The sequence below is a fragment of the Podarcis liolepis genome (genome assembly GCF_965112155.1).
Source record: "Podarcis liolepis genome assembly, chromosome: 8".
In the NCBI taxonomy this organism is placed as follows: domain Eukaryota; kingdom Metazoa; phylum Chordata; class Lepidosauria; order Squamata; family Lacertidae; genus Podarcis; species Podarcis liolepis.
This window is the reverse complement of record NC_139560.1, coordinates 79195345-79211674: the sequence shown is the minus strand read 5'-3', so window position 1 is coordinate 79211674 and position 16330 is coordinate 79195345. Positions and strand designations below refer to the sequence as shown.

At 43.8% G+C, this 16330-nt stretch overlaps 1 protein-coding gene across 4 annotated transcripts in view; it reads right to left on the bottom strand.

The window, feature by feature from the left end:
- ANKRD33B (ankyrin repeat domain 33B) overlaps positions 1 to 4743 on the bottom strand; it is a 35930-nt gene extending 31187 nt beyond the window's left edge. For 2 of the 4 annotated variants that reach the window (XM_083519422.1, XM_083519423.1), the window contains exon 1: positions 2545 to 4743. In XM_083519422.1, coding sequence (XP_083375548.1) covers positions 2545 to 3042 — 498 coding nt within the window. In that variant the 5' untranslated portion in view covers positions 3043 to 4743. The remainder of the gene's footprint in view (positions 1 to 2544) is intronic. The other 2 variants (XM_083519424.1, XM_083519425.1) reach the window with 1 other exon arrangement.
- Between the last annotated feature and the right edge of the window lie 11587 nt (positions 4744 to 16330).

Below are 16330 nucleotides of genomic sequence, written 5' to 3'. Positions count from 1 at the left end.
TTCTTAGCTAGCTGTTAATGTAAAACAGCAGGTGTATTCAGGCCAAACTTTATCAAATCAGGGAATCCATTTATGTGATAAATATCAGTTGTTTCAATTATTAAAGCATCTCCTACATTGTAAGGGCCAATCTACATATTATGTTTAACATGTGGAGATTACTGGAAATTATCCCCTTTACTTCTGTTTTACTTGCTACTTCATCATCCGAACAGCATCACCAGCAGTGGAAGATAGTATCTGCATAGAAACACATGCAGTGCCCAAAGTGGGGAAAAGAAAGAGAAGAACAACGTTTCTGAAGAAAGAGGGATATTTTCAAAGCAAAAGAAAATAGGATATGGGATGTTTTTGACAGTTGTTTCAAAGCGGGAGGAAAAAGTGAGATAGTTTTGAAGGAAGTGGGACGTGTCATAGTAGGGTAAAAAGGAAGTGGGAGATTAGGCCCAACTATTTTCCACCTGAAAAGAACTGAGATGATGATACGTCTGTCTAAAAGTGGCTCCCCAGCCAAGACCGGGCTCAGGGCGGCTGACACCAGGTATAAAAATAATTGATTGAAATACAACTTAAAAACAAGATTCAAATACGACATTAAAACATTAAAAATGCAGCCTCATTTCAGTAGGAACTCAAATCAAAAACTTTTTGGGGGATGAAAATGTCAAGTCTTCACCAAGGCCAATTATCCAGACTGGTCCTACGTGGGCCAGAAAAAAGCCAAGGAAGTCCCCAAATAGGAGTTCCATCACAGAAAGAGAAAAGAGAAAGGAAAAAGGAAAGGGGGGAGGGGATCAAGTTGATTCCAAGCCACAGGCCAGGCGGAACAACTCTGTCTTACAGGCCCTGCAGAAAGAAATCAGATCCTGCAGATCCTGGTATCCCACTGCATTTCAAGCCCCAGCACCAGGAGCTGTCCATACAGAATGTCAAACATCAAAGGCAGGGGAGTGGGTAAATAAAGTTACAAAAAAGTGCAAGGTATTTGACAAAATTTGGCAAAATATGATATAGGTGTAACACCCTTTATTGATGGCCTTTGGGGTGAGCATGTACAAATCAGGGACTGATACTAGACATTATTACAGCCTCAGTGGAAGCTGTCCACAAAAGCCTTTTCATGATAATCATAACATGTAAAAAGTAAAGCAATGTATACTGAATCCGTGAAACTGTTTAAGATTTTTAAAAAGATCACCTCATGGTGTTTTCTACTTACCCCATCTATACTGTATTGCCCGTGTGGTGGTAAAACTTCTGAAAGGGACTGGCTGAGCTGGTGGAATGGCATAGACAGAACTTGCTCAGGGAAATAAATAGTCTACAGTAGCTTTGCAAGTAAGGGAAAGCTGTCCATTTGTCTGGGATTACAGCCTCATAGAGGAGCTAAGGATTGGGAAGAGGTCCTAGTGTTCAGAGAATATAAGGGACAGAGAGACTAAAGGTTGAAAAACGGGTGCAGAGAATGAGTAAACTGGGAGAAAAGAGAAACAGGACAGTGAAAAAAAATGTTATTCTTCACTTCCTTTCCATACTGCTTTGTATTTTTTAAGGGGAGAAAAAACATCAGAGCGATTTACAGCAAAATCTTGACCTTGCTCACACTTGAGTAAGCTATATTGAGGGAGGGAAAGGAAATAGCCACTGAGGAGACGAGGCAGCTGAAAGAAATGGGCTGTCCTTGGGAGAGAGCCTTGGGACTTGGGACTCAGGCAGCTAAGAGGACAAAGGAAGGCTAGGCCTTGCCAGTTGCGGCTTTTACTTGTGATCTGCACCTCTGTGACTGGGGTACATTATAAAAGGCCAAAGGCAGGCCTGCCTAAACTACAGTTTGATTTTGAATCATGGGTTGGCTACAAGATAGGGGCCCAGAAGCAGGGCCTTGCAGAGCCAGGCAGAGGCCCGGGCCAGGTAGATAATGTGCCCCCCCCCTTTTTTTACCCTGGGGATATCTGAAGTCTTATAAATAAGTAAGTACAGTGGTACCTCAGGTTAAGTACTTAAATATTTCCGGACGTCCGTTCTTAACCTGAAACTGTTCTTAACCTGAAGCACCACTTTAGCTAATGGGGCCTCCTGCTGCCGCTGCGCTGCTGGAGCACGATTTCTGTTCTCATCCTGAAGCAAAGTTCTTAACCTGAAGCATTATTTCTGGGTTAGCAGAGTCTGTAACCTGAAGCGTATGTAACCTGAGGTACCACTGTATATAAATAATTGTGAATATGCTGACGGAGGCCCCTTTTGGAATCAGAGGCCCGGACCAAGTGGCCCATATGGCCCCCCTCTGTCTGGGCCTGCCCAGAAGCAGAGCTTGATTTGCACCGGAGTGAATGCGAGCAAGGGCAGCAGGCTAATAATAATAATAATAATAGAAGAAGAAGAGGAGGAGGACACAGGGACAAGTGGGCTGCCTGAGGTGAACTGAGGCGTTTGACGCGAGAGCTGAGGGAGCGCTTTAAGGCCTACTTTCCCGCCTTTTTTCCTCGCGCTCCGGGCGCGCGTCGCGTGAGGCGCTTCCCCCAACCCCTGCACCCCGGCGCTCACCCTCTTGTTGCGGTCGGTCTCCTTGGCCTCCTTCTCCTCGGGCCCCTGCCGGATGATCGCTCTCAAGGCCACGGCGTTGTTGGTGCAGCAAGCTCGGAAGAGGCTGAGCGCCTCGGGGCTTCCCGTCGACGAGTCCGACTCTCCCAGAGACCAGTCGTCGCCGTCGTCGCTGTCGCCGTCCGCCCGCGGCGGGTAGAAGGAGTCGTCGGAAGCGATGCTGCGCGTGTCCGGGAGGTCCGAGAAGTCCTCGTACTCCTCGTAGTCGCCGCCAGCGTCGTCCTCGTCGCTTCCTCCCTCAGCGCCGCCGCCGCCATCGCCTTCGCTGCCCCTTCGCGACCTCTCCGCCCCGGCAGCTGGGCTGGAGCCGACGGCGACGCTCCCCTCAGGAGCCGCGGCTCCCGGCCCGGCAGGCTCCGAGGGCGGCACGGGCAGGTGCTTTGGCGCGGCGGGACTCCGGCCCTCCCCGGCGGCTTTGCCGTCTCCAGACAGGAGCACCATCGTCGCCTCCCTTCACGGAGGGAGGTGTTTGGACTTTATTTCTCTCGGGAGCTTTTACCTTCGGGAGCAAAAGGTCGCCCCTGAAGCGCCGCCAGGTCTCCTGCACGCATGCATCCGTGTTCAGACGTGCAAGGCCCGGCGGGATGACCAGGGAGGGAAGAAGAGGGGCTTGGGACCTGCGACATAAAGAGCTGCAACAGGCACCCCTGTCTTGAGAGGGAAATGCCACCTCCCTTTTCCAAAATAAAGGGGATGCGTGTGTGCGCAGCGTGGAGCAAAGTTGAGCTCTCTAGCATCCAAATCTTTTTATGACTCTTTGCAGAATATGGATAGATATCTTTTCACAGTGAGAGCAAGAGCATACTGAGAACAAGCCACAAATGCTGGGCTCTCTAGAGAACAAACCTTGGCCCCAAGGACAACATCCTCACACTCAGTGGAGCTCCCTCTGTACAGGGACGCCACTTTCTTTCTTTTTTTCTTTTTACTAAAAAACAAAACCCAGTGCAAGTATTTTTGGGAAAGAAAGGGGCCTGCAGTGCCCTGACATGCAACACAGCCCCTCTTCAGATGCACACAAGAAAGTAGGTCTCTCGGTCCCAAATCTACTTAACTCGCACCAGAGCGACAAGATCAAGAAGGGATCCACTGAGGATCACACTCCCCCGCCCTCTTAGCTCAAGAGACCCTGCTCACACTTCAGATGCAAAAAAAGACTACTGCACTCATCCTTTTGCCCTACCTCGACTTCTACTGAGCCAAGCGCAAAGAGCTGGGGGTTTCTTCCCGCATTTTTGTCAGGTTAAAAAGAAAAACCAGGCATTGGCGACTCCAGGCTATCCTAGCCGTTGGGATGACAAGGCATTTCTTGCCAAGGGGGACTGAGCAGCGTCTCACCCCACCTCCTTTCCCGCCGCAGCTTCCTGATGCGCGTGGGTGACACGGCGGTGGAAAGTTTTGGGGAAACACGAGCGGTCGCTCCTGACGCTGTTGCAAAGCGGGAAAACCCAGGCTCGTTCCTTTCCAAGAGGGGCTGCAAAACGCCGAGGCGAACGAGAATGCAACAAACTTTCTTTTCCTCTTGCTTTTCTGGGCAAGGCGCTCGCTGATCTCCAGCAAGAAACCAAAAGCAGCACTTCTCACGCTATCCTGTTTCAACCGAGCACAATACTCCGAAAAGGTTTCCAAAGCTCCTCGCTTTTACCAAAAGGGTGACTTTTGCAACCAGGAGGGTGCTTTTTTCCCCGCCAGAAAGCGAAACCGAAGTTTGTTCGCACACGCGGCAAAACTGGGAGCAGCTGAACTGTGAGCCTCCCCTCGGGGACCATCCGATTTCCTGAAATTTTATTGTAACGGTCGGATGAGCTAAAGCAAAATTTCTCCGCGCCGCCGGCTGCTTTTCAGAAGGCCAGCCACTCTTTCGTAAGCCCTTGTCGCGAAAACGAGGGAGGGGGGCTGGTGCTGGAGAAAAACCACAACAATAAGCAATATTTCCGGCGATAGATCTTGTTCCAAATATGGTCCGGGGAAGACTGCGGGAAGAGACAGAGCGACCGACACGTTTAGAAAACTCCTGGCAGTGACTCTTAATCCGATCACCAGAAGATTGAGGCTCCAGCTTAGCATGTTGACATCAGGGACACATTTGCAAAGCGATTTACATGCAGCTGTCCATGTTGGGGTTTTATGCACCAGCGAAGAAAATTGCTATTGACAGGTGAGTAATTTGAATTCCTGAGCACCTTCAACTTTATCTCCTGCCGGGCTGCTTCTCCTTTTCTTAGTTCAGTAGTTTTGCAGACATGTATGGCTTCGCTAATGTTTTACACGACCTCACCTCCGAGTTTCCTCGGGCTCGTCGTCAGATGTCCCCTTACTTTCTGGGCGGCGGTTGTGAAAAATCGGGGTAGGGAATAGTAAATTAAAACATAAATGGAGTTGTTACAGTTGCTGAATACAACTATTCGGGAACCCGTAACTTTTGCGGGACGGAGCTTTGAGTTAACATCGCTGCGGGAAAAGTACAAATCCATTGTATGAAGAGACACAAGTACATTTTATACATGTTTTAGTGGTATATTTTAAGAGTGAAAGATGCGTTTGAAAAGTAATCACACGGAACCTGCTTTTTTTTAAAGTAATACAGTACCAAGAACAACAACAATCACAGAAGTAGGGTGACCTTTCTCAAAGGGAGCAGTGTAATAAATACGTCAGAGTAAAGACCTTTGTAGGGTTGCAAGGTAGCAGTTTCAAGCATAGCTATTTAATAGGATTATAGTTTTAAATGCCTGTGATCTGTTCCATTCATCTTGTCTTTGAGTGATCTATATTTAGAACTCTCTATTGGATGCTTGTCTGTTGCCAATGGACCTTTTTTTCTTGCAAGTTTTTCTGCAAATTGACATAGATTCAATCCTGCTTGTTTTCCCTGCTGCTGCTTGTGAGTGAAGGGAAAGGGAGCACATATTTAAAATTCAGGAATTTTAGTATTTTCATAACCATATTAAAAAGCTGTAAGGAAGACATATACATAAATGGATTTCCAGGGTAGGTTTAGATCATCCTTGCAAATAATTATTTGCACAACTTGTTCAGGGCAAGTAACAATTCCTTCCCTGCAAGCAACTTGCCAGAGCTACTACCAAATATGACCCATCATTTATTGGTGTGATCAGTACTTTCGTGGCATGGTCAATTTATACTTATTATCCTCAAGCTTGCCTTGCCTGGAAACAAGGTGTTAAGCAACGTGGTGTGCTCTATACTGCTGTTGGATTACAGCTCCCATCAGCCCCTGCCAACATGGTCATTGGTCAGGGATGATGGGAGTTGTAGTCCCAAAACATGGGAAAGCATCATGTCGGCTATCCCTAACCCCATTAAACACAATGGAAACTAAGTAAACACCACAGGATTGTTCTGTATCAAAGGAATCCCAGTGTTGCACTCAACCACAGTTCCCATGGTTCTTTGGAAGAAGCTGTAACAGTAAACCAATTTTAAACTAGTTTGAATCTGTCATTTATGTGTGCTCTAACAAAGCTATCAAGGGAAATTAATTGGAGAGGGAGCAAGGGATAAATTGGTGAAGAATAAAAGGTAAAATACGGTAAATACAGTATAGCAAAAAATACAGCAAGGTAAAGCCAAGGAAGAGGGAAAATAATCTAAAAGAAAAGCAGCAAATGTGTGTTGCCTTATACAGTAAACACTTGCCAGCTTCTCCTCATTTGACAGTGAAATGTTGTATCCAGATACCCTGTTTGCTTTAATTATTGTTTTCATTGTAACAGTGTGTCTTGCAACAATATAATCAATCTCAAAAGTTATTTTGAAAGCATACCCTACGTCCTACTTTTTGTGACATGGAGTGAGACCTGGTAAAAGAGAACTTCCCATGTTGTGCTTTCCATTTTTCTTTAGGACCATACACACTGGTTGATCTAGATATGAGCATTTGATAGTGGTGTTGGCAGATTGTGGCAGGAGAAGAAAAGAGTTTTCTCCCTGGTGCCACCACTAGATCCAAGTAGCCTTTCAGATATGCTTAATTTGTAGTGCGGAATGTGCTTGAGCTGAATCTTGACGTAGAATTCAAAACATTTAACCTGAAAATCCTTCACTAATCCCAGATATGGGTCACGTGGCTGGTTACTCCGAGGTGAAAATCACTCTGCATGTGCTCAGAGGTGCTGTCTTTATTGTGATTCATATGCTTCAGGTTTAAGTGTTGAGATTAACTAGTTTATATTAAGATCTGCCATCAATGGAAATTTGTTTTAGCATTATAGTCAGGGTGTGCAAAAAAAAAGCAGTTAGCAGGTGAGTATTTTGGAAGCATGTTTACATTCTAAAGAAATATATTTGTTATGTTTTGTCATTCTCATGGTGTTTTATCTGCACTCCTAAGTTTGAAGTATAGATGATGAAGGAACAACAAAGCCTCAGGCAGCATCAGTTCTTTCACTGAAGGGATTTCCATGTTCCAAGATGCACGTGTTCTTCTTGCAGTGTGATGCCAAGCATCATTAAATAAATTTGGAAGTCTAATTACTCCTGCATTCAGTGAAGCTTAGATAGCTTTTTTCATTATCCTTAATGATATGGGCACAATTCACCAGGAACTTCTCCCATACAGATTTCATTAAAATGGATGGGATTCGCAATATGTATTGATTTCCAATAAAACTTGAAAGAAGGCAAAGAGCAATGTGCTTTGTGCAATGGCTCCACCAGTAGGGGATCCTTAGCCTCAGTTCTGCCCTCTTAGACTTTAGATGTATCAATTCCCTGTACAGGGAACTCCGTGTGCAACTAATTACTACACCTCTTAAATTATCCACTGGCATTATGAAATTCCACTTCATCTCTGACACAACCCATTGCCAGTTGGCCTCACTCCCTTCTGTACTATTGATTGAGGTGTGCACCCGGTGAATTAAAAAACACAAACACAACAGTACTTTTGAAAGTCAACAACATTTGTAACTAGAGCTATCTATTTATGCCACTAGTAAAAGCTTTAGGGTGAGCAGTCACGGAGGACCATGGAATATATATAATAGTTGTTTCCCTTGTAAGGTAGCTAATACGTTGGGGTGCACAGAACAGATGTAAGTTACTACTTCTGCCATTCACTTAGTTTTGGATTCATTCCATCCTCTGTAGAATAGCAAAGATAATAACATCTCTTCAGTATGGCTTGTCAGACTACATGGTTCCCTTAAGCAGGACTTTCCATCTCCTGTGTCTATAGAAAGTATAGCATGATAGTGTTCCATGGTTTCTGGAGCTTCTGAAATGAGCAAGCAGCGGTGAATATAAATGTGGCAAAATACTGATCTGCTATTATTAGTCTGAAAGCTGCTCTTCTGGTTCTCTCTCTCCACCTAAATAGAACTGGCCTTGACTGGTAATTAAATGGGAGGGTGCTTGGAACTCCGTAAATGCAGTCAAGGAAGACACTAATATACTGTAATAGTTAAATGAACCCAATATTACTCATGCCTACATGATCTCTTACAGACAAATAATATCCCTATCATCAAATATCCCATTTAATAACAAGCTCTGCAAACATTCTTGATGATCAAACATTTAAAAGACTGTATTTTATAAGAATGCTTGGATGTTTTGACATTAATATTATTGGCAGACAAGAAGCAGGATCCAGCAGAAATTTCATGAACAGCAAGCAGTTTATTTTAGCTGTTGCTAATAGTCTTAAAAGGTATAACGTGCCTGCAAAATGCCTACTTCTTTCTTCCTTTGTTTATATTTGCTATTTATAATTTATAATGCATATATTTTGTACCATGCACTGAACATTACTTAAAAGAAGTGAACTGTGCTTTCAGAGTAACAATCTAATTTTTTATTGTATATATAAAACAGTATGTTCCCTTGGGTTCAGTAAAGTTACAACAGCATTGATATTAAATATTGTTGTGGGAGTGTTGTTTGAACTCTGGGCCTTGGGTATTGTACTGTGGCACAGCTCAGCTGTTCACAACAATCACACACTTCTTACACAAACTGCAACAGAGAGATTTGCACTATTTGTGGATTATTACATAGTGATCACTTTCAGATGCTGTTCATTCAGCAAAAGAGGGGGGTCCCACAAAGCAATGTACCTTGGATGTCAAAGTCCAGGGTAAATAAGTCCGTCTTCAGCATATAGTGAAAGCCGTACAGTGAAGCGCCTCTGTGGAGAGGGAGTTCCACAGATAAAGCCCTCTTCTGGACCGCCATTCCCCACACTTCTGAGGGTGTCTCAGAACTGCCAATAGAACCCCCTGTGCATATCTTAACACCCAAGAGTATTGGTCAAGATGGAGACAGTCTTTCACATGTTTGGAACCTGTCATTCAGGACTTTTAGACACTAATGTGCGCACCTCAAATAGGTCCTAGAAACAAACAGGTAACTAATGTGGCTATTTTAAAACGGGATCATATAAATTCTAACTGCAGGGGTGGCGAATCTTTGGCCCACGGGCCAACTTGACCAACCAGGGGTTCCACTTTGGTCCACCAGGCTATTCCACCCCCCCCAAAAAGCCCCACGCCTACCCACCCACCAGCTGGTGTCACTGCTGTCAGCTGATTGGCAGGAGGACAGGGTTTAATCATGAGTTGGCAGTGTTCCCTGCAGGGAACAGGATCTTGCTGCCAGGCAGCAGGATCTAATCTCCACTTTTCAGCTGATGAGCAGAGATTAAAGTCATTTGTCTTCTCCTTTCAGCAGGTAATGGGGTGGCGCCAATGCTACTGCCTACCTGCTTAAAGGAGAAGCAGAGCAAGGTGCTGTTTGAAATAGCCTCTTCCCTTGGGGTGGAGGCAAGGAAAGAAGTTGCTTCAAAGGATGCTTTGCCACTGTAAGTCAGTCTCCATGCTTCCAATGGAAGCACAGCACAGAGACTGCCTTTAAGCACCATTTCCACCAAGCTCCCTCCGCCTTTAAAGGAAGAGAGAAGCTGGTTCAAAGGTTGCTTTGCCGCTTTAAGAGAGCCTCTGTGCTTTCATCTTGAATTAAGATGGCCAAGTGAATCTTCCAAATCTGAATTGATTTTAACCACTTATTTCAAAACTTCACTGATTTTGTGGTTTCTTATCGAGTGCCCAAGCAACGATAGGTATGAGGTTGCTAGTATAAAATATATACGAAGAGCATTTGGGTGAATCTTCATTGACACACCGAATAATCCTATATGTGTCTACTTAGAAGTGAGTCCCATTTAAGTCATTGGGGCTTACTCTCAGGGTTGTAGTCGCAGGTGTATCTTTAATCAAAAACTCCAAGAACAATGAACATAGTTAGGCTAAGCCTTAGCAGATGAAGCATTGCCAGTTGATTGCAGGGGGAAAAACATCCAGGCATTTTAGAAAACCCTTTTCTGGATTAGTCCAACAGCATTATTTTAACTGGTAGGGAGGACTGGCATTTTTTCGCTCACATGCTTTAACAACAGCCCAGCACACACTACTATCCGAAGAACAGCAAGAGGAATTCTGCTCATGCAAAGAGCTTTTGCTGCTCCCTTTCCTGCTTCAACTCTTTACGTCTGCTGAAATCTGTTCCCTGGGTTGGTATACCCTCCTGAACAGCATGACACAGGCTGTAACTGAAGGGTGGTGGGGAGAATCAGCAGGAAATGGTAAACCTCTTCCTCCCACACTACTAGGAGCTCTTTCGATGTAAGCCGCAGGGATTAGATAATGCTTCTTTCCTTAAAATGTTCACATGTAAGTAAAGCTTTAAAAGGTATGGAATGGAGATAAGTAGAAGGATACCTGAAAAAACTCAGTTGTTTGGTGAATTTTTGTATAGGGGCTTGTAGTTAAAACCATAGGAGCAGGAGCAGTTTTTCCTTTTTTTAAAAAAAGAAGTGATAACTCTGACTGGTGGGCAGAAAAGCCAAGGTAGAGAAAGTCTTGGAAAAACCTAAGAGCCACTTAGCAACAAAAATTACATAGTGATAATAATTAGCAACTGCCATGATCAGCAGGTGTGCTAAATGTAACCATAAATGAGCCTAGTCAAGAATTCAAATAATTTATGTCTCATAGGAAATGAGAGCTGTTAAATGTTTGGAAAATGAGAAACTGAGCGCAAGAGGTGAATGGTCACTGTCTTCCCCCCACATTTTTACATATTATGTCATGTCATGGTTTCTATACTTTTTAGGCAAAGGTCCTGAAGCGCCTAACAAAAATTAAAACACAGATTGCATAGTAAAATACAAATCATTGCAAATGAATATATGTTGCATTTTAATATACTGCTACCAGCAGTTTTTTAAAAGACTGAAAATGCACAACGCCAAGAGGTCAGTAGCAACAGGCTCAGTTCTCATAAAAGGCTTAACATCTGCCACGAGGGAGAGAATGAATAAATCAAATGTGTTTCCTAAGGAATGCAGTTCCAAAGTCACCATGGAGAAAGTCTAGTCTCACATACCCACCAACCTAATGGTAGGATACAGAACAGTGCCCCCTCCAAAGTTCTCAGCAAGTGAGCAGGCACACAAAGTGAACTGCTCCTACTTGATCCAAGTGTCTCCATCAGCATCCTAATTCAAGATCAAGCCCTGGTTGGCCAAGGTCCATTTAGTGACCAGGCATTCAACAGTAGGCTAGGAGGGAAGTCACGATAGGTTGGGAGAAGAATTGGAAAGGGAAATTCTCTTACATTCTTAACCTTTGCTCCCCTGGAAGAGCCTAACCTTTTACTGCCATCTCCTACAGACCACTACACTCATAATTGCGAGGCCTAGTCCCTCTTACCCAATAAACATATCCTCCCTCTACCATCTAAAAATAGTATAAAATATCCAGAAAATGCAAAACAGGCAGGAAATAATACAGAAAAAAGGCTTTAAGGCTATGAACCATATTTCAAAGTGGAGCAGTGAGAAGAGGAACCAGAATTGCAAGTGGCAACTGAGAAAGCCCCCCTTTCCAATGTAATATAAAATGTAAGGTGCCGGGCAGTGTTAATAATGCAACTCTTTATTATTATATTATTAATAATAATAATAATAATAACTATTATTATTATTATTATTATTATTATTATTATTATTATTATTATTTATACATCACCCATCTGACTGGGTTTTCCCAGCCACTCTGGGCAGCTCCTAACAGAATATTAATAATAAAAAGTGACATCAAACATTAAAAACTTCCCTAAATAGGGCTACCTTCAGATGTCTTCTAAAAGTCAGATAGTTGTTTATTTCCTTGACATCTGATGGGAGGGCATTCCACAGGGCAGGTGCCACTACCGAGAAGGCCCTCTGCCTAGGTCTCTGTAGCTTCACTTCTCACAGTGAGGGAACCTCCAGAAGGCCCTCAGAGCTGGACCTCAGTGTCTGGGCTGGATGATGGTGGTGGAGATGTTCCTTCAGGTATAGACTCAATATAGATTCTATATTGTAATCAACATCCCAAGGACCTTTATAGGTATGGTATGGTATGGTATGGTATGGTATGGTATGGTATGGTATGGTATGGTATGGTATGGTATATGTCCTCCAAGTGCTCCAAGCCCACAACAATGGAAAGAGCAGAAGCAGGACCAGCAATAAGAACATAATAAGGTGGAACATTTATTGAAGGAAATATTCTCCTTTCCCCCTTAGCTGGCCAAGGACCCAGACCTAGAATGGAGACAGCGCGAGTTATTGAGAATCTCTGCCTCTGGGATGTTGCACCAGTTATGCTCTTGCCCAATTTTATAATGAGACAGAATTTTACTGATAATATATCCAATGCAGATGGAGCTGTCTGAGTTCATTATTTCTGCAAGCAGGAGAGTGTTTTAAAAATGAACCCTAGAGCATAAGAAAACCTTTGTCTCATTCCAAGACAATATGGTGAGACTGTGCCCTAGAGAGGCAGTCTTGGATGCACTCCACCACGGAACTTCAAGGGGTGTCGGATAACACCAAAAGACTCAGTAGTAAGACAAAGTTTAACATTAATTAAAATAATTACTGCAAAATATGTTTATTTCATGAATATCCAGCTGCTTCTACAAACTGTTTTTGCTTTGTAAAATTGGCCTGAATAGTTAATGGCGGGACAAGGGGATACTGTCAACAACAGGTGTAGCAAAGGCAATTTTCAAAAACCCAACCTTATTTCCATCAAAGTTAGAATGCAAACTACTGGGCATGAAAGCTGATTTGATAACTGCACACTTACATGGTTTTGTCTTTAAAATGTTATTTTACAAATATGATTGGAGAGGTAAAATGTGCTTTGCAAATATTGATTTAATTAAATTAGGGTACGGTATACCACACATTCTGTTATATCCATGATACAGGCAGCTAACCCAGGCACACCTCAACCATACCTGAACGGAATCCCTGAAGTTCCAGAGGTTGTGAAACCCATTTTGTTCCTGGAACAGATTTTGTTGCTGTACTGCCAATTCACAGTCACAGAAACCCCTAAACCAGAAATATATATATATATTTAAAGTATACAAAATATGTATACTTTGTGTAGTTTTCATATTTTCTAGAGAGGACAAGTAAAATATCTAAACAATAACATAAAATGGGACTAATGGGACTAGATGGGACTAATCACATAATAACCTGGAAGTAAGATACACTGATTTTGAGGTGAGCCTTTGATTTTTGCAGCTGATGGGTCTTAAACCCTCAGTGTGTTAGGGTCTTCCCCTGCATACAAAGACAGGCTCCGGTGGATTGAGCATATGAGACCAATAGTGGATCCAACGGTCAAGAAGATGGTTTCTGCATGGGCTGTAGAGGGAAGTAAGGCGCAGATGGGACTCACCCACCTGGGAAGGTAGCACGTCTAGGAGAAGGAAAACTCATCCTAAACCTCTACTGTCTTGCGGCATATCTTCAGGAGAAGAAAAGGCTAAGGAATAAACCCTACACAAATCCAGAGTGGAGTTCCTATGCCGGTTGGATGGTGCCTCGTACGCCTCCTTCTGATAACTCCTGCAGCCAAGCTGGCGCCAAACGTATTCTGGGAAGAGGGTCTTATTGTCTGGGCAGCCCATGACCTCCATACACACTGCTCAGGCTTGCACCCTGGGGAGGTCAGTTTGGTGATGCTAATGTAGCGGTTTGACTTCACTCGTAGAGGCACACTACATTGTCTCAAGATAGATGGATGCCAACAAAATGTACAATATTCTCATGGAGTTCCTATTGATTTAACTGGGAATTGTGCAGAATGTCCTGCTGAACTGTGTCATTTTTACAGCAGGTTCTCTGCCTCTTCAGCATTTGGAAACTTATCTACACCTGGATGGCTGCCAGCAGGAGTCCTTATGCAGATCACTGCTTTGAGGAAACAAATCCCCTGTCAGGTGTGGGTGTACCATTTCCAGACGTAGTCCAGTCTGTCCATCCGCCAACTGCCTTCACCTACATCTGCTACATCCCCATCTGGGAAATTACAAGACTGAAAACATTATGTTGAAATAGCGAGACGTCCTTCATATGTTTCATATTGGCTACCGTAATAAAATTAAACAAGAACAGAAACAGCCTCATGAGGAATTAATCCTGAAACAAGTATAATACTTAATTACTTTTCCGGCAGAAGGGTCAACACTATGCATACATATACGTACACACACACACACTCACACACACACATATATGTATAAACAACAAACAGATTGTTCTCACTTATAGATGGGACTAAAAAACGGTTAAACGTTGGGAATTTGACATGATTGAGCTAATTATCCTTAACAGATTAATCTAACAAGTACAAATATATTGGTTGGGTATACTTTAACTCAACATAGTGTGTTCTTGCTTAATTTAGGAGCTAGAGTGGATTATTTTTACCTGCTTTCTAGTTAGATCATTCTATAATTAGTACTGCTTTTCTATCAATTAAAACCAGACCTGGTTCACTAACTCCCCCCACCCCCAAGTCTTAATGCTAAAGCCAAGAAGACCCTGCCCCATATACCTACCAACCGTGTCTCTGTTGGCAGAGGGATGTGAAGCAAGGCCACTGTCAAATATCTAAATGGGTAGGCAGAATCATGTGGGAGAATTAGGTCTTTTGAAAATCCTGTTTGCAACTCGTTTAGGGATTCAAAGGTTAGGAACACAGGAAGCTGCCTTACACTGACTCAGAACAATGGCCCATGTAGCTCTGTATTGCCCACACTAAATGGCCATGACTTTCCAAAGTTTCAGACAGGACACTCCCAGCTGGAAATGTGCTTCAGGACACCTGGAGATGCTGGGAAATTGAGCTTGGGACCTTCTGTATGCAACACAGATGCTCTACCACTGAGTTGCCATCCTTCCTTTGTGCTGATTGTGACCATCATTTTGAATTAAGCCCAGAAGCCAATATTGGGAGTATAATATTGAAATATTGTACTCTGAGAAGCTAGCCCTCATTGCCATTCTAATTGGAGTATTTCAAAGTACTTGAAGTTTATGAATACTTTTCAAAGGTACTGTGTGGTACTAATCCAGTTTGCCCAGTAGTAGCCAGATCTGACATCTCCAGCAAAAGTGGGCCGCTGGTGCATTAGCAGAAGCTGAGCAAATATACTCCTGGCTACAGTGGTCAATGGATCATCCATTAACAAGACTAGACCTAGGCCCATTCCCAAGATGTGAACTGGATCCTTCAAGGGGAGAGCAACCCTGTCCAGAACAGATTGTACACCTAATCCGAGATCAGCTTTCCTACTGACCTAAAGCACTTCTGTCTTATCTGGATTACGTTTTATCTTGTTAGTTCACATCTAGTCAATCACTGACAGACAACAGTTCAGGACCTCCACTGCCTCCCTAAAATCTAATTGACAAGAAAGACAGAGTTGGATATCATTAGCATTCTGATGACACAAGAACCACTGCAACATTGTGCTCCCTAGCCCCTTCCTGGCAAGGCACTCCAGAAGAAAACCACAGTCAAGATCCCAGGCCACTGGGACAAAATACAGATTAAGCTTCCTTTCCAGGCCAGAGCCTCACCTCGGATGACGTGTGGATGGTCCATCACAGATAAATCATTGGGTCTTTGCCAATAGAGGTTGCCAAAGTTACGCTGAGCAATGATATAGGCTGCAGGAAAAATTGTCACCTTTTAAAAGTAGGCTGGGAATAGTGAGAATGGGGGTGGGGGGAGCAGACAGAAGGGGAGGAGTTGTTTTGCAAAGGGTTTTCTGGGAAGGAGGAGGAAGGAGGCAGAACTCCATGCGGGAGCTGAAGATCAGATCCATCTTGTCAGGCTGGGACAAAGCCACGAAGATGGCATTTGAGAAGCCTTGAGTATCTAGTGCTGTACTACTGGGTGAACAAGCCCCTATTGAGATGTGAATGCTATAACTGCTGCACTCCCTCCATTGAAAGCTTCTGGTGTAAATATATGAAAAATAAACTGTATCATAAAGTCACGACAGTCTCCACCACATCTTGATTGCCTACAGAAACATGACCCTGGGTAAGATGCCTCGAATCTCAGCAGAGATTGGACATGGCATGCAACCTTTGTAACACTATGTTCAATCAGACTTACTTCCAGGTAAGTATGTATAGGATAGCAGCCTTCAAGTGTGAGCAGGACTGCTTTTAATAGTCACCTAAACATTAACAGGGATGCGGGTGGCGCTGTGGGTAAAACCTCAGCACCTAGGGCTTGCCGATCGCATGGTCGGCGGTTCGAATCCCCGCGGCGGGGTGAGCTCCCGTCTTTCGGTCCCAGCTCCTGCCCACCTAGCAGTTCGAAAGCACCCCTAAGTGCAAGTAGAT